Source organism: Miscanthus floridulus, chromosome 19 (assembly GCF_019320115.1).
Source record: "Miscanthus floridulus cultivar M001 chromosome 19, ASM1932011v1, whole genome shotgun sequence".
NCBI lineage: Eukaryota > Viridiplantae > Streptophyta > Magnoliopsida > Poales > Poaceae > Miscanthus > Miscanthus floridulus.
The window spans coordinates 44,827,219-44,850,174 of record NC_089598.1 but is presented as its reverse complement, the minus strand read 5'-3'; the positions used below and the strand labels follow the sequence as shown (position 1 = coordinate 44,850,174).

At 52.4% G+C, this 22,956-nt stretch overlaps 1 protein-coding gene across 1 annotated transcript in view; it reads right to left on the bottom strand.

The window, feature by feature from the left end:
* Positions 1-288: 288 nt before the first annotated feature.
* LOC136529031 (uncharacterized) overlaps positions 289-22,956 on the bottom strand; it is a 36,793-nt gene continuing 14,125 nt past the window's right edge. The window contains exons 8-12 of the mRNA XM_066522061.1: positions 8,849-8,962; positions 8,631-8,761; positions 8,233-8,465; positions 859-1,620; positions 289-779 (exon numbers count right to left, since the gene is read on the bottom strand). Of these exons, the coding sequence (XP_066378158.1) occupies positions 730-779; positions 859-1,620; positions 8,233-8,465; positions 8,631-8,761; positions 8,849-8,962 (1,290 nt within the window). The 3' untranslated portion in view covers positions 289-729. The remainder of the gene's footprint in view (positions 780-858; positions 1,621-8,232; positions 8,466-8,630; positions 8,762-8,848; positions 8,963-22,956) is intronic.

Genomic DNA, 22,956 nt, shown 5'->3' with positions numbered 1-22,956 from the left:
GATGCTTACCGAGAGAATTTGAGAACCGCTTCTCCCACTGTGTCCGTTAATGCCAACTTCTAGTTCGAGGGATGCCAATTTGGTTCATCCTCTACTCACATCCAATCTGGTTGGCTTGTCTGCTACACAAGGAAAAAGCTGTGTGCGGGTCCCTATAGTGACGTTGCAACTCCTGCACTCAACACTTTCAAGAGCAGTCCCCGCCGTCCTGGTTGCTGCGGAGCCAGGGTTTAAAAAAAACTTTCACCAGCTAAGTTCTAGAGGTAGGGGAAAATTATGTGCCGGCGCTTAGACAAACAGGCCCTGTGAATTCGTTCAACTTGAAATTACAAAGCCATGCTGCTGGCCTGCTGTTGCTGAACACCAAAACTAACGCTCGCGGTTAAAAGGTTGGTGAATGAAGAATGAACAAACGCGGTGCCAGTGCAAAATAACAGGACAAGTGAGAGTACAAATGTACACTCTATGGTGGTGATATACATTAAACCTCTAAATACATTAAACCTCTAACAGCCTGTATAGCCTATGTACTCTCTTTATAAAGTGAGAGAATTAGCATAGACCACTAGGTCAACGAAACCTAGTTCCTTCACCAAACTTGCCATCAACAGAATAAGCAATCTCAGCTTCTATAGAAATGTCTTCACAGAATATGGCCCCAAACAAGCTCACAACACCATAAGCACCATACTGCACTTCACCACGGGGCGTTGTTGCTGGAATAACTTTTCAATAACCTAAACGGTCATTCAACGCAGTGCGACCATCACCAGTTTGACCTACAGAAGATTCAACAATGGCATTAACAATGGACCCAGCATGCTATGGATTGGTAACACATTAGTAGAATTTCCATACCTTCAGGTGGCACCCATGTTTCAGATTCTGGTCTGGCTTCAAGGAAATCTGGTCTTGCTGGGCCCAATACACGTTTTTGTTTAGACTTCTTCCCTTCTCTCTTGCTAGAATCTGGTTCATTCTCATTCTCCATTTCTTCCGAGGTTTGTAGACCACGTTTATGCTTAAGCAGAAGGGCCACAGCATCAGCAACTGATGCTTCACTTTCAACCGAAGATGAATTTGCCTCGCTGGCAACTGACTGGTCAGCAGACTTTCTCTTTCGTAAAATAAGCCCAGGGGCGGCCTCTTCAAGCTCTTTTCCACTCCCTGAAGAAAGAATGGTTTTCCGGTCTTTGTAGTCCACAAAATTATCAGGCTCCTCTGCATCAGACTTTTCTTTATTTATAAAGTTTTCTTCAGGTTCTATGATCCTTCTGTCACCAAGCCATTGAGGTTTTGGCATGCCAAATGCAGGTCTGCTGCCATCTTCTTGGTTCTTAGAGACATCTGTCTGTAATTTAGCAGGTTTATCTGTGCCTACTTCGCTAGAAGAATCCTTGGGTTTCTCCTCAGCTGTAGCTTTTCCAATTTTATTTTGTTTCTTTGATTCTAGTCTTGGATTATCATTAGATGTTGGAGGTTTCGCTTCTCTTGGCTTTAGATCCCTCTTAGAAGCTGCTTCTCCCATAGGGTCAGCTATTTTCAGTAGGTAAACTACTCTGTCTAGCTCATCCTGAAGATCAGAGAGTTCCTTCTGAATTCGGGCAATCTTATCATGTACTGCAAGATATCTCAAATTAGCAAGATAATAAGACTGAGAAATGCATCTAAACCGGAAACAAATGCAGAAATAAGTGTGCAGCAATGCATAACTTTTAGGTTAGTTCATCAATGTTAAAGACTAAACATATGCCTCATGGCAGAACAAAGCAATGCTCACCCTGAGAAAATAGCACATGTGCAACATCATATACTCTGGTAACTTAATTCTACATCATGTATGCTTCAGCCACTTAATAATAGAGTTACCATTTTAGTGAAAATCAATAAAGAAACATATATACTTTTTCCTAAAAGCTTTTGTGTGCACATGAGTGGATCCTCTACAGTAACACATTAATCAGAGCATAAGGCTGTGCTCAAGCCACAGTTAAAATCCCAACAAGAATTGGCAGCTCTGGCACATAAGACAACTGAATTTCATGAAATTCAAGGTCATGACCAAGGTTCTCTATAGCTTAGGGTTACTTGCTTCCATTGTTATAGAATATGGAAGCTAGTGATTTTGCAAAACTGAAGGGAACTGCTCTCAAATAGAGGCCTAAGGAACATTCCAGTTAAGACTTCTAGGTAGCAGGTATAGCCGTATAGGTCTCCTTTTCCCATGTTTTTGTTACTTAGAAAATTTAATATAGTAATTTCAATGGTTCTACTCCATACTGATGGATAAGTCTGGCTGCTGTGGTCTTTGTGGGACTGTTGTGGTCTTTGTGGGGCTGTTGTGGTCTTTGTGTTTTTAGGACAGCATCTAGGACAACATCTTAGACTAGCATCTAGAGGACAGCATCTTAGCATCTAGGACAGCATCTTAGACTAGCATCTTGGCATATGCTTGGCTGGCTAGCAGCCTATAAATATGTATCACCAACCCCTCGGGTTGGCATGGCATTGAGAAATAAACCAGAAAATTATCCCAACTCCTAGTGTCATCCTCTCTCGATGAGAGTAAGAATTCTGCTACTATCAAAAGTGAGAATTCAGCGACTAACAACTGGTATCAGAGCCGTACTATCCTGTAGCCTAAGCATCTCCTGCTCATCCCCTCTCCCAGCCACACAACAGCCCCAGCTGCGAGCAGCAGCTCCGGCCGCTCCTGCTCACTCCTCTCCCGCGCAGTCTGAAGCAGCCCTCTCCCCACGCAGCAGCCCCCCGGTAGCGCGTCATGTCCGCAGGGCAGTCTCAGCGCTCGATCGCCTCGAGCACGCGGCGTCGGCAGGAGGCCGAACTTGCCGCAGCAGAGGAACGCGAGCGAGCGGCGGCAGAGACCGCTGCGGCGGCGGCAAGGGCATCGAGGCTGGCAGCGGCGGAGCTGGCAGCAGCCAGAGCGGGGGCGGAAGCAGCGGCAGCGGCGAATGCAGCGCGTGCGGCGGCAGCGGAGGTCGAGGCTCTGCGCGGCAGCATCGGCAGCTCCATTTCCGCTGACGACACCGCCGACGCGGACCTCGAGCTGCTAGAGAGGGAGGCAGCGCGAGCGCGGGCGACGCAGTGGGCAGCCGCGCACGCCCACGAGCGTGGCGGCAGCCCAGACAGGCGCGGACGCGCTGGCGGCGCTCCTGGAGGAGACGCGCACGGCGGTGGCGCTCCTGGGGCAGCCGCGCACGCCCACGAGCGCGGCGACAGCCCAGACAGGCGCGGACGCGCCGGTGGCGCTCCTGGAGGAGGCGCGCATGGCAACGGTGGCGGACGGGTCGACGGAGAACGCGGCCTTCACAGGCAACGTGGCTCTCTCCCCGAATCGGTACCGACGGGTCGATGGAGAGCGCGGCCTTCGCAGGCAACGTGGCTCTCTCCCCGGATCGGTACCGTGGTTACCACGGGCTCCAGGCTGTTGTCAGGGACGTCGGTCCCGGCGGTGGGTGGCCTACCCTCACCAAGACCAACTACGTCGAGTGGGCTGCGGTGATGAGGGTAAAGCTCCAGGTGTGGCACATGTGGGAGGAAGTTCGGTACGGCGACGCCGACTACGACCAGGATCGACGGGCGCTGGATGCCCTCATCGCTGCAGTCCCGCCCGAGATGCAGTTCTCGCTTACCAACAAGCGGACTGCCAAGGAGGCTTGGGAAGCCATCGCTGCGGCACGCATCGGCAGCGACCGCGCCCGCAAGTCCACACTGCAGGCACTTCGCAAGGAGTGGGAGAACCTGGCCTTCAAGCCCGGTGAGGACGTTGATGACTTTGCCCTCCGTCTCAACACTCTGTTGCAGAAGATGGTGCAGTTCGGCGTTGACACCTACGGCGAGGAGAGAGCTGTCGAAAAGCTCTTCCGCTGCGTCCCCGAGAAGTACAAGCAGATGGCCCGCTCGATCGAGTCTCTGCTAGATCTCTCCACGATGTCGACCGAGGAGGCGATAGGTCGCCTCAAGGTCGTCGACAGCGATGAGCCACAGTCTCTCTCGGGGCCCATCACCACTGGCGGGAAGCTCCTTCTCACTCGGGAGCAGTGGCTTGCCAGCCAAGGTGACCGGAAGAAGGGAGAGCCTTCTTCCGCGACAGGCAGCCGCAAGCGTGGCAAGTCGCGCAAGGCACGCAGAGACGCCCAGGCCGGGGCGCGAGGACGTGCCGAGGGTGATGCCCGCGGAGGCGCCCAGGGCGGCGCCGCCGGCAGGCACAAGCCGGCACGAGACGACGCTTGCCGCAACTACGGCCAGCTTGGCCATTGGGCCAAGGACTGTCGACAGCCACGACGCGGCCAGGCCCACGTCGCACAGGCGGAGGAGGAGCCGGCTCTGTTCATGGCACATGCAAGCATCAAGCTACCTCCAGCGGCACCGGCCGCAGCGGCTCTCCTCCACCTTGATGAGCCAAAAGCACACGCCCTCCTCGGCGACAGCTCCGGCAACGACAAGACTGACGGGTGGTGCCTCGACACCGGCGCCACCCATCACATGACCGATCGACGGGAGTTCTTCACCAAGCTTGACTCTAGCGTCCGAGGCTCCGTCAAGTTTGGGGGTGCCTCCGGCGTGGAGATCAAAGGCGTCGGCTCCGTCATCTTCACCGCCGTGTCTGGTGAGCACAGGCTGCTCACCGGAGTACTACATCCCCGCGTTGAAGAACTCCATCATCAGCTTGGGACAGCTGGATGAGAACGGTTCGCGTGTGGTGGTTGAGGATGGAGTCATGAGGATTTGGGATCGCCGTCGTCGCCTTCTTGCCAAGGTATCCAGAAGCGCAAATCGACTCTACGTCCTTAACGTGCAGGTGGCACAACCCCTTTGTCTCGCTGCTCGTCGGGACGACGAGGCGTGGCAGTGGCACGAGCGCTTCGGGCACCTTCACTTCGAGGCCCTGAAGCGGCTCAGTGCCACGGAGATGGTGCGAGGCCTGCCGTGCCTCGACCATGTGGAGCAGCTCTGCGACGTCTGCGTGTTGACGAAGCAGAGGCGACTCCCCTTTCCCCAGCGGGCGAGCTTTCGAGCCAAGGAGAGGCTCGAGCTTGTGCACGGGGACTTGTGTGGCCCGGTAACACCGGCCACACCGGGAGGACGACGCTACTTCCTGCTGCTCGTCGACGACCTCTCCCGCTACATGTGGGTGATGGTCCTCGGCAGCATGGGAGAGGCTGCGGACGCCATCAGGCGCGCGCAGGTTGCTGCGGAGGCGGAGTGCGGCCGCAAGCTGCGCGTGCTGCGCACCGACAACGGCGGCGAATTCACGGCCGCTGAATTCGCGTCGTACTGCGCTGATGAGGGCATTCAGCGCCACTACTCCGCGCCGTACAGCCCGCAGCAGAACGACGTAGTCGAGTGGCGCAACCAGACGGTTGTGAGGATGGCTCGGGCCCTTCTCAAGCAGAGGGGGATGCCGTCTATCTTCTGGGGAGAGGCGGTGGTGTCGGCTGTCTACATCCTCAACCGCTCGCCTACCAAGGCGCTCGACGGCAGGACGCCGTATGAGGCTTGGCATGGGCGCAAGCCGGCGGTCTCCCACTTGCGGGTCTTCGGCTGCCTCGCGTTCGCCAAGGAGCTTGGCCACATCAGCAAGCTCGATGACAGGAGCCCTCTGGGAGTGTTCATCGGCTACGCGGAGGGCTCGAAGGCCTACCGCATCCTCGACCCGAAGACACAGCGTGTGCGCACGGCGCGCGACGTTGTGTTCGACGAAGGGCGAGGATGGGCGTGGGACAAGGCGGTGGACGACGGCTCGGCTCCGACGTACGACGACTTCAGTGTCGAGTACGTCCACTTCGAGGGAGCTGGGGGAGTAGGCAGCTCTTCTTCGACGAGCGCGTCTACCCCAGTCCCCGAGCCTCCACCGACCCCGGCGCCAGCTACTCCGACAGCACCACGCTCTCCAGCCAAGACCTCGGCTGCGATGAGTTCTTCGCCGGCCCCACCACAGCTGGCAACGCCACGCACTCCAGCACCGACAGGCACCACTCCGGGCACGTCTACTCCACCACCAGCTCGTGTCGAGCACGGCCCGGTTGAGCTCGCTACTCTGCTCTCTCACAACGAGGAGCGCGTCGACGCGTACCACGACGGCGAGCCGTTGCGGTACCGTACGATGGAGAACCTTCTCGGCGACCAGCCGGTGCCAGGACCGGTGCCTCACGACCTGGAGGCGCAGTTGCACCTTGCGTGTGACGACGGCGAGCCACGGTCGTTTGCAGAGGCCGAGAGACACGCGGCATGGCGCGCCGCGATGCAGTTGGAGATGGATGCGGTTGAGAAGAACCGCACGTGGGAGCTTGCTGACCTTCCTCGTGGTCACCGCACGATCACCCTTAAGTGGGTGTACAAGCTGAAGAGGGATGAAGCCGGTGCCATCATCAAGCACAAGGCTCGCTTGGTGGCACGAGGTTTCGTGCAGCAGGAGGGGGTCGACTTCGACGACGCCTTTGCTCCCGTGGCACGGATGGAGTCCGTGCGACTCCTTGCGCTAGCTGCCCAGGAGGGCTGGCGTGTTCATCACATGAACGTCAAGTCGGCGTTCCTTAACGGCGACTTGAAGGAGGTCTACGTGCACCGGTCGCCGGGATTTGCGATCCCCAGCAAGGAGGGCAAGGTGCTCCGCCTGCGCAAGGCCCTCTATGGCTTGCAGCAGGCACCGAGGGCATGGAATGCCAAGTTGGATTCCACACTAAAGGGGATGGGCTTCGAGCAAAGCCCGCACGAGGCAGCCATCTACCGACAGGGCAGTGGAGGTAATGCTCTGCTGGTGGGTATCTACGTCGACGACTTGGTGATCACCGACACCAAGGATGCGGAGGTGGCGGCATTCAAGGAAGAGATGAAGGCCACCTTCCAGATGAGTGACCTGGGGCCTCTCTCCTTCTACCTGGGAATCGAGGTGCACCAGGATGACTCCGGGATCACGCTTCGACAGACCGCCTACGCCAAGCGCGTCGTTGAGCTAGCTGGGCTCACCGACTGCAACCCAGCTCTCACTCCGATGGAGGAGAGGCTGAAGCTGAGCCGCGACAGCACGACGGAGGAGGTGGACGCTACGCAGTACCGGCGTCTTGTGGGGAGCCTTCGCTACCTCGCCCACACACGGCCTGACCTAGCATTCTTCGTCGGCTACGTTAGTCGGTTCACGCAGCGACCGACAACGGAGCACTAGCAGGCTGTGAAGAGGATCATCCGCTACGTTGCGGGGACTCTCGACCACGGCCTCTACTACCCTAGGTGCCCTGGGGCGGCACACTTCGTCGGGTACAGCGACAGCGACCACGGCGGCGACATCGACACCAGCAAGAGCATGAGCGGGATCCTCTTCCTCGGCAAGTGCCTCGTTAGCTGGCAGTCGGTCAAGCAGCAGGTGGTGGCCCTGTCCAGCTGCGAGGCCGAGTACATAGCGGCCTCCACCGCTTCGACTCAGGCGCTCTGGCTCGCTCGACTGTTTGGTGATCTCCTCGGCAGAGACACTAGAGCGGTGTAGCTCAGGGTGGACAGCAAGTCCGCTCTAGCCCTGGCAAAGAACCACGTCTTCCATGAACGCAGCAAGCACATCCGGATGAGGTACCACTTCATCCGAAGCTGTCTTGAGGAAGGGAGCATCAAGGTGAGCTACATCAACACCAAGGACCAGCTTGCGGACCTGCTCACCAAGCTCCTTGGGAGGATCAAGTTCCTTGAGCTCTGCTCCAGGACCGGAATGGTTCAACTTTCCCACAAGACGACGCACAAGACTTAGGGGGAGAACGATGGATATGTCTGGCTGATGTTGTCTTTGTGGGGCTGTTGTGGCCTTTGTGGGGCTGTTGTGGTCTTTGTGTTTTTAGGACAGCATCTTAGACTAGAGGACAGCATCTTAGACTAGCATCTAGAGGACAGCATCTTAGCATCTAGGACAGCATCTTAGACTAGCATCTTGGCATATGTTTGGCTGGCTAGCAGCCTATAAATATGTATCCCCAATCCCTCAGGTTGGCATGGCATTGAGAAATAAACCAGAAAATTGTCCCAACTCCTAGTGTCATCCTCTCTCGATGAGGTAAGAATTCTGCTACTACCAAGAGTGAGAATTCAGCGACTTACACGTACAAAAGAAGTAGCAAACAGACAGCCGTCAGGGTCACTACTGATGATATCAGGCTTGTAACAAAGATTAAAATAAACAAAGACCCATGAATGTTCAATTGAAGTAACTGGAGCGTACAAGCATACCTAATTGAGATGACAAGCCACTCATATAAGCATCAAGGTCATCCCTGAGATCTGGAGTATCACTCTCAGACAGCTTATGCTTCTCTTCTTCAAGCAATTTTGTTTTACTTTCAATATCATTGGTGATGAAATCTTTTTTCTCAAGAAGGCTATCAGCAGTCTCAACTGATTGTTGCTCACTTGATTTCTGACTAGATTTCTTCTTCGTTCGATCAAAAAATTCATCATCGTCACTAAATTATTTAACAATCCATTAGTCAATATATAATAATCTAGCATTCTAGCTTTAAGCATACCAAACATTACTAAAAGGTATATGATACTAAAATCCCAATGCATAGATATTATACATGATGTAGCAGTGAGCAGTCATAGGTCAAACTTATCAGTGTACATACCTAAGAATGTCATCTTCTTCCTCGAGACTTGCTTTATGGCTGCCATGCTTTGCCTTTCCAGAACGAGCACCAATACTTTCCCGTATACTGTCATTTAAAGTTTCTTCTAGATTATCTAGCTCCTCCATAATCTGAAAAAAGATATGATTTAGTCCTGCTCACTAGATGAGAAATGGACAGTTACATATTAACAAATGTAAGCATAGGAATGTCCTCACCTGAGATATCCGTTGTTCATTTCGTGCAATTTGTGTCTGTTGACCTTGGGTTAGCCCACCTTGAGAAATGTCCTTAACTCTTATTGCATCAATTTCTTTTTTCATGTTGCCAATCTGAAACAAAGAATAGCAAGTAAAGATTCATGGAAAGCAGAAATACAATCGTGTAAAAAGTGTAGTTTCAATCTATCACTCCACAGGCATGATTACCACAAGTGCACAGCATCAATAGCAGGACCCTCTACAGCCAACACATGAGGCAATACGCTTGCAGCCTTTTCTTTAAGCAACTGGAGGATTTGGCATGAGGGTCCTCAGCTAGCTGAAGAGATTGACCTTATTGAATGGCCAGGGGTTTTGAGGAACAATTGCATTAAAGCCTTTAACAGAAATGTAAAGCAGGGGCCCTTAAAAAGTGTAAACAAGTGTTCTATGAGGAAAAACTTAACAATTGTCGATACCCAAAGCAAGGACTTCCTGAAGATGATAGAACTAATAGCTAGCAACATGATGGCAGCCACTACCTCATGCTACTCTTGATTCAGCACTGTACAAACATAAAGGGACATGCTGGACTTTACATTCTTACTATCCAGCATAGCACTGACAAAACCAAATTAGGTTCTAGTTTACTTTAGAACAGGAAAGAAGTTAATGTGTGTTTAAGCCCTTGACTCATCAATTCCTGCATGGTGTATGAAGTGAGGCTGTGTAACTGGCATGAAGCGTAGAGTGATGACACTGTAGCATGGACCCTGCTCATATAGCCCCGCGCTTTTGCACAACTAGTCGTTTATTTCTATCCACTGATTGATTTTTGTCAAGTGGCATCACCCTGATATATTAAACATAGGTTTCATTTATCAGATTCTTGTAGAAGGTTCACAATAATTTGTGACAACAGGCATGCCCATTAACCCAATAAACGAAAATTACTTAATAATGAATCATGTGAAGCAACAATTGATGCCAAGTGTAAGTTACATGTACTACAACACAACACTGTGGGTCCACTATAAGGACCCACATGTGTCAGCTATAGGACCTGCTCCAGAACATGTCATCTGGATCGGTACAATAAAGAGTTTAAAATTAGTTTTCACAGTTCTAAACAGCAGGCAGTATGGAACACAAGCATAGCTCTAGTGATGATATAACTACTAATATACTCTACATGCAGTTTAAGAAGAAATTACTACTCCAATAGCTCCATTTATGTTTCATTGTTGGAAACCAAACAAAAAATAATGGAGACAATGAAAGAATATTCCAAAACATAGCCATTTGTTCCTCCGTCATCACAATATCACCAAGGCATTTGAAAACATAGCACATGAATCGGGATCAAAGGTGTGTTCCTCAACCTGCACACCATCCCCCCTAGAGGGTCAAGTTGAACAGGGTTGACATCCCCGAAGAGGCAGGGTTGCTGTCTTTGCCTCATATTAAGGAACAATGGAGAGGAGAAAAAGAGGAGTGCAAGAGATCGTCGCTGCCAAGATGCTGGAGGTGGGGACTGTCGACGAAATATGGTCGGCAGTCTGCCGAGGGGTATGCCCACGGTAGTTGATTAATCGGTGGAGGTGCGTGAGATATGAACTAGATGGTGACACAGGCGCAGAGACATCGATTTAGACAGGTTCAGGCCGTCAACTTGACGTAATACCCTACATTCTGTCTTTGGTGGATTGTATATTATGATCAGATGAAATCACGGGGGGTCCCTACCTGTCTTATATAGCATGGGGGGTAGGGTTACAGGTCGGTTAAATCTATCCTGACCGGTTTACATGATAAGCGTTACAAGGATTGCGGTATCTTAGCATATCCGAATAGGTCTTCCTTCGTCATCAAGTTCTTCCTCGTAGTCTTGCGACGCACACCGACCTACGTCGTGCACTGCGCGACATGATCTGGTGGGCTGGGCCTCCCCTGGCGGCGCGGCCCATGTACAGCCCTGTGGGTATCTGGGGTTATACCCCCACAGCTAGTCCTCGAGCGCTTTGTATCCGCTGAGCAACGTCGTCTTGAGCTTGTCTGAGCAGTTCAACGTGTAGCCGATCAACAGTAGCAGGCGTCCGACTAGTTTAACTGGAAGCCGAGCAGTTAAATCGAACGTCCGACCAGTTTAACTGGCCGGCCGACCTCGAACTTACTCAAAGCTGAGGTTTGCCAGAAGGATGTAAGGAGCTCAAGTACAAAAAAAATTTAAAGCCTTCACCTTAGGCGAAGTGTGCCCACTTAGGTTCCGTGTGGCGAAGTTAGATGCTTAGCATCCCTAATTTAGTCAGTACGGAGGAACTTAGTCCCTCGTGTGCGAAGATAGATGCTTAGCATCCATGCCTTAGGCAAAAGGTGGCTCTTAGAGCCAAACAGAGAGCTTACGACTTAGTCGTTTAGGAAAGCATTGGGTCCTAGAAATAAGCACATTCACCGCAAGGTGAAGTATGCCCACTTAGTCCCCGAGCCTGACAGTATGTGAAGTATTCACGTGGTGCCAGTATCCAAAACAGTAGACTTCAGGTGCCAAACCAGTCCCTAGCTTAACTGGAAACTAGTCCCCGGCTTAGCTGAGAAAAATCTGATATAGAAAAAATAGTACAGTCATCGCTAGATGACGTGTACACACGTAGTCCCTGAGCCTGCTGGAAGATTAAGAAGAAATTTTGTAGCAGGATCAAAGAAAAAATACTTGGAAACCCCGAAAATATCGACAAAACAGCGCTTAGCACTTAACTTCACTTTGCAGCCCATGTACACACAGCCTTGATTGTGTATTCCACTAGTAGGGATGAAAACGGATCGGATACGGACGGATATCACTGATATTACATTTGTTTTTATATTTTTGTCCGGATTCAGATTCGAATACGGATAGTGTCAACCATGTCGGATAGGATATGATTTAATATCGACATCATAAATATGTGATTTGAGTATTCGGATACGGATACGGTGTCGGATGTTGAATACCCGGACTCGGATATGGACAGATTTGAACCCCACTAAACGGATTCGGTCTCGAATACGATCGGAAAATATCCGTACCATTTTCACCCCTATCCACTAGGCCCATTTAGCGGCCCAGGATGACGCGCGGAGAAATTCAGAAGTGAACGCGGTGCGGCGGGGCGCGGTTTCCCAAAAACCCTAGAAGTCGAAAGGTTGGGGTCGAATCAATATAAATCCGCCGCGGCTCCCGCGCACACTCCCCATTTCTCCGTCGTATCCTCTTCTTCCTTGCTCACGCGCCTTCTCGTCTGCAACCGCTCCGCCATTAGGGCAAAATCAAACACCAAGCAGCCTCAGCCTCGCCAGATCCGCCCGATGGCGCCGAGGAAAACCCACGCGGGTGCGTAGAAGGCTTCCCGCGGGATAGACCGCGAGGAGTGGGTACCGTCGACGAGCAGCGAAGCGTCCCTCAACAATCTGGTGGTGCACGAGGCGTCATTCCCGATAGGGCGACTGGGGGGTGGCATCCAGCAGCCGGTGAGCAGTTCCCCACGCCCCATACCAACGAGCAAGTTGTGTTCGAAGAATACTTTTTTCATGGCTTTAGCGTTCCGATCCATCTCTTCCTCCATGGTTTGATTGCTTACTACGGCATCAGCCTCTGCAATCTGAGCCCAAACTCCACCTTGCACGTTGCCATCTTTATCAATCTTTGCGAATCGTACCTTGGAATCCTCCCCCATTTCAATCTGTTCCGCCATTTCTACCTCAAAGTGAAAGGGGGAACTAGCTCCCGGGTGGTCAGCGGTGCCCATTTGCAGTTGCGGGACGGGATGGTGAGTCAGTACATTGCCGTCCTGCTTAACACATCTGTGAAGTACTGGAACTCCAGGTGGTTCTACATCAGGCAGGTGGAACCGTTTGTGCGATGCGATGTGGATCAGGTCCTGATGAGCAACAGGAGGTGGTTGGAGAGGCCCAGTTCAAATGGCATGTTGCAGGTGAAGGAGCTCCTGACTTTGCTGAACCACAAAAAGTTTGATGGGGTCATTGTGGCGACGAATTTCATCTTCTGGCGGATTCAGCCCTGTAAAGAGAGGGCACATCCTGGATATGAGTTCAGGTGTGAGACTGACGGTACCCGCGAAGAGCCCGAGCAGATAGATCGGGACGAAGTCAAACGCCGCGTTGCGATGCTGTTCAACCTCGCGGTGCACACTTCCATCAAGGAGCAGTAGAGGGCTTACAACATCACGAGCCTTCCCCCAGCGGTAATGATTTGTTTGGCGTGTATGCTTTTCCTTTTGACATTTGATCAACGTATTCATTCGTGTTTTTGAAGATTCATGGACAGGACCGGGCAGTGTACTTCTCTGTCGTGCCGTCGGAGGACTGGCCGATCACCGTTGACGCCCGGCCAGGCAGTCCCTAGCGCCAGACCAGCTCGGGAGCTGGCGAGGAAGGGTAGGCTGGCCATGGAGATGAAGACGAAGATGATCGGTCCAGCTACGTTCGTGAGAAGGTGCGGGGAAAACGGTCAGCTGAAGACGAGCCGTCCTCGAAGGAGAGAACGACGTCAAGTTCCTCCCACCGTGATGCGGGAGGTGTCAGTATTGGAGGCCCCACCTAGCCCCGGAGGCGGCAGATGGTTCTACCGGAATCGTCTGATGACGACGAGACGGCACCTCCTCCGCCAACCATCGAGATGCCCCCACTAGCTGCACACGCTGGGGCGGAGACGAGGGAGAGGCGCCGAGCACGGGAGGCCACTGGCGGAGTCCCCGAGCCTGCTCAGATGGCCACGCCGGCGACGGTTGGGGCCACTAGCCCAAGGACTGTCGGGGCGTCGGTTGGCCCTGCCGCTGGAAAGGGGGGCTCAGGGAGGGCGCCATGTAATTTTCCTATGGAAAAGGAACAAAAAAGAGAAAAAAGGAATTCTGTTTTGGGACCAAGCAAAACTGGAATGTTGTGCCGTAGGAAGGATAGCTATACTAATTCGATATACTCAAAATACACCTTTGGTACAAAATTGACAATCTCACAAGGATGAAATATCAGTAATTTTCTATTTACTGGTGGATCCCATCTTTTACGGAATCAATTCCTTTTTTGAATAAAGTCTGAGTTTTGCTCAAGTCTCGAATAAACTCAAGAACATATTCGACCCCGTTTCAGGACGGCTCGGTGAGAGTTGAGTTGTAAGTGTTCTTCATTCGCAGCATCTTTGGAGCATGGGGTTATTTGTTGACGAGTTGTTTCCTTAACGTAGTGCAGAATCGGCCGAAGAGCTACATCCGTCGGGCACCGATGACGGGCAGCGCGAGGCGAAACCGGTGGCTCCTGACACCGAGCAGTGCCAAGCAGGAGCGGACCCGGTCACCCCTACTATGGAGCAGCCGCCGCTTGCGGAGCCGACCACCACCGGTGGTGATGCTCACGGGGAGGAAAGGTCGGCGAGCACGCCGGACGTTGCAGAGGCGCACGCGACGACAGGCGCACCGGTCGATCCTGCGGGGGGGAGCTGATACCACAGAGGAGGCGCTGAATAGCGGAGCGCAAGATCCGTCGCGGCCCATGGAGCAGGCGATGCCCTGGCGGCGCAGCTGATAGAGATGGGCCTTGGACATCCCGTCCGGCCACAGCACCGTCCGAGGTCGCCTCCAAGGATAGCCACCGTGGAAGTCGAAGAGATACCGCAAGAGCCAGCCCAGCCTCCTCAGGTCTTCCGCACGGTCCTCCGCCGCGGGGACGAGTTCGACATGCTGGAAGAGGAGGCCAGCACGGAGGTGAAGAGGCTGAGAGGCGATCTATCAGCGATGATGGGTCGGATTGAAGTAAGTTGAAACGATCTTGTCGCTATGCTCTTCTGAGGTGTAGTCTATAATCATTGCTTCTGCAGAGTGTAATGAAGACGTCCGAGCACCACCGACGCCTCCTAGACGAAATGGCTCCGGTCCTTGTGGAGAACAAGAGGTTGCAGTCATCGGTGAATGACCTTGATGCGAGCCTGACCAGAACGCGCCGCCGGGAGGAAGAGTTGGAGATGTAGGTCTTGAAGTTGGAGAAGGACAACCAGACGTTGGAGGCGGAGAAACAGTTGCTAACTGAGCGGCTTAGTCGTGCTACCGGTCAGCAGAAAGGTAAGATCTTAGGTTTTGCTCTGCAGACGTTCGGCGTAGTGTATTGTTTGAACGCTTAACTTTTCTTGTAAAGATCTGGAAACGGAGCTCGGCCTTTCCCACGAGGCCATCGCCCAACTCCAAAAGGAGAAGGAAGAGGCGGAGGAGAAAGCCGATAAGGTCGCCAGAGACCTTGAACATAAGGATGTCTGCTCTCGTGGCGTTAGGGGCATGTCTAACTCGTTGCTGCTTTGCTGCAGAGTATCGATATAATGCGCAGGCGCAGTTCCAGGTGTTCAGGACGCAGGTGAAGACCTAGGAAGAGAAGCTGGAGGCAGTGGTTGCAGGGATAAATCCCGAGCTTGACTACATCGGCTTCGAACCGACCGAGGGAACGATGCAGCTGCCTGGCGACATGCCTCCTCGACCGATCCTCAATCGGTGCCAGGGGGCCTGGGCAGACTTCAAGTTCACCCGCAGCGCCGCAAACTCTGCCGTCCTCCACGCGCTCGCGGTGATTCGGTCACACTCCCTCGGTTAAACCTGAGGTGATAATGACCGGCTTCGCCCGAGGGACGAGCTCGGCGAAGATCACGAAGCTGGAGGACGAGGCGAATGAGGCAGCGGCAAAGCTGGCGGACGACATTGACCTGTTCGGCGAGGGAGAAACAACGCCGAGTAAATTTGGGAAAAACTCATGTTGAAGTGTTATGTAAAGTTGCTTAGGAGCTATCGTAAACACTAAGTGTTATTTTGAAGTTGTGTTTATATTTAATATATACCCTCCAGAGCAGTTAGTTTGTGATTGTGCCCCCAGCCTTGGCTAGCTCGTAAACCGTAACGTGGAGCGCTGGAGCTCGTGTACGTGTAGGAAGCCAAGCGTCACCAAGGAGCCGCTGCCGACCACCCATAAACACAGAGGGCTGACGCTCGTGCACGTGTAGGGAGAAGCTGGAGACAGGGCCGTCTCTAGAAGGCGCAAACGTAAACATGGCTGTTGGGGGAGCCGTTGAGGCGAAAGCGTATGTCATCTTTAAGATGGTATACATGGAGAGAGGCCATTTGTAGAAATAATCATGGAGAAAACAGCATAGAGAAAACATCATGACAAAAACTTTATTGAATACTGAAACATAAAGGGTACGTATCTTTATATGGAACGTTTCAAGGATAGAAACGCCTAAGGAGATCGATGTGCCAGGAGTTTGGGACGTCTACTTCATCCAGGTCGCACAGTCTGTAAAACCCTGGTCAGGTGACCGCTTTAACGATGTAGGGGCCCTCCCAAGGTGATGAAAGCTCGTGCATCCCATCGGTCTTCTGTTTTCTGTGGAGTACTAGGTCGCTAACCACGAAGAACCTATCTTGGACATTGCGGTTGTAGTACCTTCGTAGGCCCTCCAGGTATTTGGCCATCCGAACACATGTGACCAGGCGCTCTTCTTCTAAACGATCAACATCGACAAGCAGGGCTTGGTCAGAGTTCTCTTCATCGTAGTGCTCCACCCTTGGTGCTCGGAAAACAACATCAGCAGGTAACACGGCCTCGGAGCTGAACACCAGGAAATAAGGGGAGACGCCGGTGTTGCGACTAGGTTGGATCTTTAGTCCCCAGACCACAGTCAGCAATTCTTTAAGCCATTTGCCCAGGTGCATCTGCTCTTTCTCGTAGAGTCTCTTCTTCAACGCATCCAGGACCATGCCGTTAGCGCGTTCGACCTAGCCGTTAGCCCTGGGGTGTGCAATCGAGACGTACTTAACTGAGATGCATCGGTCATCGCAGAAATCCCAGAAGTCGTTGCCAATAAATGTAGACCCCAAGTCGGTGATAGATGTTCGGCAGGCCAAACCTCTGGATGATGTCGTCGAGTAGCTCTGCAGCCGCCTTCGCCGTGATCTGAACGAGAGGTTTATACTCAATCCATTTGGAGAATTTGTCGATGTCGACGTAGACCCAGCGGAAACCTCCTAGCGCAGGAGTCCCCAGCATGCGAACGGCCAGGAAGCAGGAATCGTCTGTAGGGCCTGAGCTAGAACATGGATTTGCTTAGAAAAAAACTGACAACCTTCACACCGGCGAACAAGTGCTTTAGCGTCGGCGACGGCTAAAGGCCAGTAGAAACCAGCTCGGAAAGCTTTGCTGACCAGTGTTCTACAGGCGTGGATTTCCTTGAGTATCTTCTCTCCCTCTTCTTTGGAGACGCACTTTTGGATCAATTCTTCCTTAGTGTTCTTGCGCATCAGCTTCCCATCGACTAGGACATAATGCTTGCTGCGGCGAATCAGGCGCTCCATCTCCGTCTTGTCAGCCGGAACGTCTGCAGTGGTTAGGTACTTGATGAAAGGTTCTCTCCAATCACTGCTAGGCCCAGGAACCGCTGCAACTATCTACTCGGCAGGTGGCACTTCCCCTGCTTGATGGATAGGGTCACAAGGTCCTGGACGAATACTCCGGCTAGAACTTCGGCTCGGATCGACCCTAGCTTTGACAACTCATCGGCTGCTTGATTATCAGCCCGAACCACGTGATGGTACTTGATACCGTAGAACTTGCGTTCAAGCTTCCCCATCTCAGCGCAGTAAGCGTCCATCTTCTCGTTGGTGCAGTTCCAATCTTTATTGAGTTGGTTGATCACGAGTGCGGAGTCGCCGAACACCATGAGGCGTTTAACGCCGAGCTCTATGGCTATACGAAGACCGTGTAGTGCCGCCTCGTACTCCACGGCGTTGTTGGAGGCGCAGAAGTGAATCCGAAGGACATATCGAAGCTTATCCCCGGATGGAGAAATAAAGTACACACCTGCCCCGGCACCGTCAAGGTTAAGGGAACCGTCGAAGTACATGGTCCAGTGATCGGGGTGGTTGACCGGGACAGGAGTCTGCATATCGGTCCATTCAGCGATGAAATCGGCGAGCGCATGCGACTTGATCGTCTGGCGTGGTCTGAAATCGATGGTGTAGGTGCCGAGTTCTACCGCCCATTTAATGATACGACCATTGGCTTCCTTGTTTCGGAGGATATCGCCAAGTGGGTACTCAATAACCACTGCTATGGGAAATGTCTCGAAGTAGTGACAGAGCTTTCGGGATGTGATCAGGGTGGCATATAACAGCTTATGGACCTGGGGGCAGTGTTCGCCTAAACGGCCTAAACGGCCGATTAAACGGTAAATGGTGGTAAACTGTTTTGTTTAGGGGGTAAACGAAAATTCAACGGTTCCGTTTAAACGGTCGAAAAACGGGGAAAACGGTCTAAACGGGCTAAACGGAACGGAGATAAACTGTATTAAACGGGCTAAACAGCTGTTTAAACGGCTGCTTAGGCGAACACGAGGTAAATCTAGTTCAGTTTTGTATGGATAAATTTGTATACTTAAGTTTATTATATTTATAAATGTGTACACTTGATATGTTACTTGCATAAATATCTATATTTGGTTCTTTTCACATGCATAAATATATATACATACCAAAATAATTGATTTTTACTCGGATAAATATGTATAATTGCTAGAATACTAGATTTTTTACATGTACATATATAATTATATGTATTTTTTTAAGTACTGGAGTTATGGCGGGAGACTTTGGAGTCCAAAGGTTTTAGACTTAGTAGAACTAAAACTGAGTATATGAGATGTGACTTCGGCACTACTACTCGGGAGGAGGAAGATGTTAGTTTGGAAGGTCAAGTAGTGCCTAGGAAGGATACCTTTCGATATTTAGGATCAATGCTACAGAGGGACGGGGATATTGATGAAGATGTTAGCCATAGAATCAAAGCAGGGTGGATGAAGTGGCGGCAAACGTCTGGTGTCCTATGTGACAAAAGGGTACCACAGAAGCTAAAAGGCAAGTTTTATAGGACGGCGATTAGACCTGCTATGTTGTATGGTGCAGAATGTTGGCCTACGAAAAGACGACATATTCAACAGCTAAGTGTCGCGGAAATGCGTATGTTGCGTTGGATTTGCGGTCATACAAGAAGGGATCGAGTTCGGAACGATGATATACGTGAGAGATTAGGGGTAGCGCCAATTGAAGAAAAGCTTGTCCAACACCGGTTGAGATGGTTTGGACATGTGCAACGGAGACCTCCAGATGCACCGATGCGTAGTGGAATCCTAAGTCAGGATAGTAACGTGAAAAGAGGCAGAGGAAGACCGAAGTTGACTTGGGTAGAGGCAATAAAAGGAGACTTGAAAGGATGGAATATACCCAAAGACTTAGCCTTAGATAGGAGTGCTTGGAAGACAGCTATTCACGTGCCTGAACCTTGATTGCTTCTGTTGGGTTTCAACTCTAGCCTACCCCAACTTGTTTGGGACTTAAAGGCTTTGTTGTTGTTGTTGTTGTTTGTTGTTGTATTTTTTTTAAGTACAAAACCGTTTAGACCGTTTAACTTCGTTTAAACAGCGTGTAAACAGCCTAAACGCTAAACGAAGGGCGGCCGTGTAAAGACCGTTTACCGATTAGGAAAACATTGCCTGGGGGTAGCGTTCAGGACCCCGCTGATGAAATAGACTGGACGCTGGACTTTGTAGGCGTGTTCGACCTCTTCGCGCTCGACGACGATAGCCGTGCTGACCCCTCGGTTGGTCGCCGCGATGTAGACTAGCAGGGTTTCACTGGTTTGAGGCGCAGTCATAATCAGAGGTTGTGTGAAGAAGTGCTTGAGCTCGGCAAACGCCTTGTCAGCATCCTCCAACCAGATAAACTTTTCTTTAGCATTGAGCAGCTTGAAGAAGGGGAGTCCCTTTTCGCCTAGCCGGGATATGAAACAACTTAGAGCCGCCATGCACCCTGTTAGCTTTTGGACGTCTTTGACGCAGGTCGGCGGTTTCATCTTAGTCACCGCCTCTATCTTCTCTGGATTGGTCTCGATGCCACGGCGGCTAACGATGTTGCCTAAGAGGATACCGGACGGAACGCCGAAAACGCACTTCGTGGGATTCAGCTTCCATTGGTACTTCTTCAGGGCTTTGAATGTTTCGGTGAGGTCAGCGATGAGATTATTGGCAGTCTTAGACTTAACCACTACATCATCGACGTAGGCCTCAACGTTCTTCCCGATCTGATCCTTGAGGCAACGCTGGATAGATCTCTAATATATAGCACCAGCGTTCTTGAGCCCGAAGGACATGGTGGTGTAGCAATAAGCGCCGAAGGGCGTCATAAACGACGTCTTGATCTGATCTTCGTCCTTTAAGGAGATCTGGTGGTAACCAGAGTAGCAATCTAAAAAGCACAGGAGCTCACAACCGGCTGTAGAATCTACGACCTTGTCTATATGAGGTAGGCCAAAGGGGTCTTTAGGGCAGTGTGTGTTGAGATCGGTGTAATCAACGGACATTCTCAATTCTTTATTCTTCTTTCTTACAAAAACCGGGTTGGCTAGCCACTCCGGGCGATACACCTCTTTAATAAAACCGGTAGCTAAGAGCCGTGTTATTTCTACCCTAATAGCCTCCTTTTTGTCCTGCGCGAATCGTCGAAGTTTCTGCCTGATCGGCTGGGCGGTTGTCGAGACGTTTAAGGAGTGCTCGATCAGCTCCCGAGGTACGCCGGGCATGTATGCGGGCTTCCATGCGAACATGTCAACGTGCTCCCTTAGGAAGCTGACGAGCGCGTCTTCCTATTTGGGGTCGAGGTCGACCCCGATCCGAGCAGTCTTGCTCCAGTCGCCGGGGGCGAGGACCACCTCCTTGACCTCCTTGGACTCGGTGGCTACTCGGGGAGCCTCCATGGTGGGGATCTCATGCTCCTCCTGTGGGATCTGCTGCGAAGCGGCGAGGCAGTCCTACATACGGATGGAAATGTCAGCAGCCTCGACGAGCGCGAAGCTTTCCCTCTCGCAGTCGTAGGCGGTGTTGAGGTTGGCGCGCAGGGTGAGAATTCCCTGCTCTGTCGGCATCTTCAGGATCAGGTACACATAAAGTGGTACGGCCATGAATTTGGCGAGAGTCGGTCGACCCAGGATGGCGTGATACGCCGTGTCGAAGTCTGCCACCAGGAAGTTGACGTAGTCGGTACAGAAGTGGTCGACGGTGCCAAACTGTACCGGCAGAGTGATCTGCCCCAGGGGTTGGGACGCCTTCCCGGGAACGATTCCCCAGAACAGAGAGTCCATGAGGGTGAGGTCTTCCTTGGTAAGCCCTAACACAGTTAGGGGTCTGTCGAAAAGGATATTGAGGGCGCTCCTTTCATCGATGAGGACCCTTTTGAAGCGTACACTCTTGATGATGGGATCCAGGACGAGCTGAAAACGCCCTAGGTACGGGATTCAGCCCACTGGTCAGCCCTAGAGAAGGTAATATGGTACTCCGACCAGTCCAGGTACTTGGGGTTGTCGATGGTGTCATCGTAGGTGGTTACCAACATGATCTGTCGAGCGGTGAGCTTCTGCTCCCGCTTGGTCTCGGTGGCTGCCCTCCCTCCGAAGATCGAGGCGACGGTCTTGGTGGGATCCTGGTAGGCAGGGCGAGCATCCTTGCCACGATCCTCCTCCTAGCCGCCATCAGCTTCGTCGTCCTTGTGCCATGGCCTCCTATCTTCATCGCGGAATGCTTTGTTCAAGCCTTTGCACTCACCCATGGTATGCTTGCTGCCTTTATGAATGGGGCAGGGGCCGTCCATGAGCTTGGCGTAGTCGGCGTCGTAGCTGCGCTTAGCGCGAGCATTGACGGTGTTGACAAAATTGTCTGGCCTACGTCGGCGTTTTGAGCCTTCTGGCCTATCATCGCGCCGGTGGCGACGGTCACGCTCGTCGTGGCGGCGGTCGTGGCCATCGTAGCGCCTTTCTTCGCGACGGTCGTCATTACGATGCTGCTGCCGCTCGGGGCGGGAGGCCCAATCAGCTTCCTCGGCGTCGACATAAGCGTTTGCTGTGTGCAGCAGCTCGCCGATGGTCACCGGCCTCTTGCGATATAACTTCGCGCGGAGCTGCTCGTGGTAGAGGAGCCCTTTGGTGAAGGCGGCGATGGCCTCACTATCGCTGATGTTGGGGATGCAGTTCCTTGTCTCCGAGAAGCGCCTGATGAAGTTGCACAAGGGCTCCCTGGAGGTTTGATGAAGCTTCTCCAGGTCGTACTTGGTGCCAGGTTGCTGACATGTGGCCATGTAGTTCGCAATGAAAACCTTCTTGAGATCCTCCCAAGATTCGATGGAGTCAACCCTTAGGCAGGCTGAGGAGCCAGTTGTTCGCAGATTGATTGAGCATGATAGGCAAATAATTTTCCATTACATCTTCGCTTACGTTGGCAGCGTGCACGGCGATCTCGTACAGTGTCATCCACTACTCGGGATTGGCTTTGCCGTCGTATGTATCCACCCCGAAGATCTTGAAGCTGGCAGGCCACCGGACGGCCTGCAGTCTTGTCGTGAAGAGACGAAGTCCGGCGGTGTTGGCGACGGGCGGTGCTTGAGCGGCACTAGGTGCTCCGTGCTCGGCGTCGTACTGCTGTCGGCGTTAGATTTCCGCGTCGTGGTGCGCGGATTTGTTGTTCTCGATGCGATCGCGGACGTCGATGTTGGTGTTGATGCGCTCACGAACATCGTGCGGCAGGGGTTGATTGACCTCCTAGTTGATGTTGCGGTGGTCGCCTCGGCCGCCCAATGGGCAAGAGGGGCGTCCATCTTGGTCCTGGTGCCCTTCATAGTTTCCTCTAGCCCCTCTATAGAGATAGGGGCCGCCCCGCTTGATAGCGAGGGCGTTCGGAGCCCTGGTGCTGACTTCCCCTGTCGTCGCGAGAGCCACGGGTACAACGGTTGCGTGCCGACGCGGTCGAGTAGGAAGGAGCAGGATTCCGGATCTCGTTGACTTGGACTTGGGCCGCTTTAACATGCGCGGCGATCTTTTCAACTTCCGGAGTCTATGGGAGTCTAGCCAGCTCGTTGAGCGACGTTGGCGCTTGGCATCTGCTGCACCGGCTGGTTGCCCACCATGTCGAACTCGTCGTCGAGATTGCGGCGGACGCGGTGTAGGGCGTTTGGATCCCCGTCGGCCCCGCGAGCGGCTTCATTGTCCCGATGACGTTG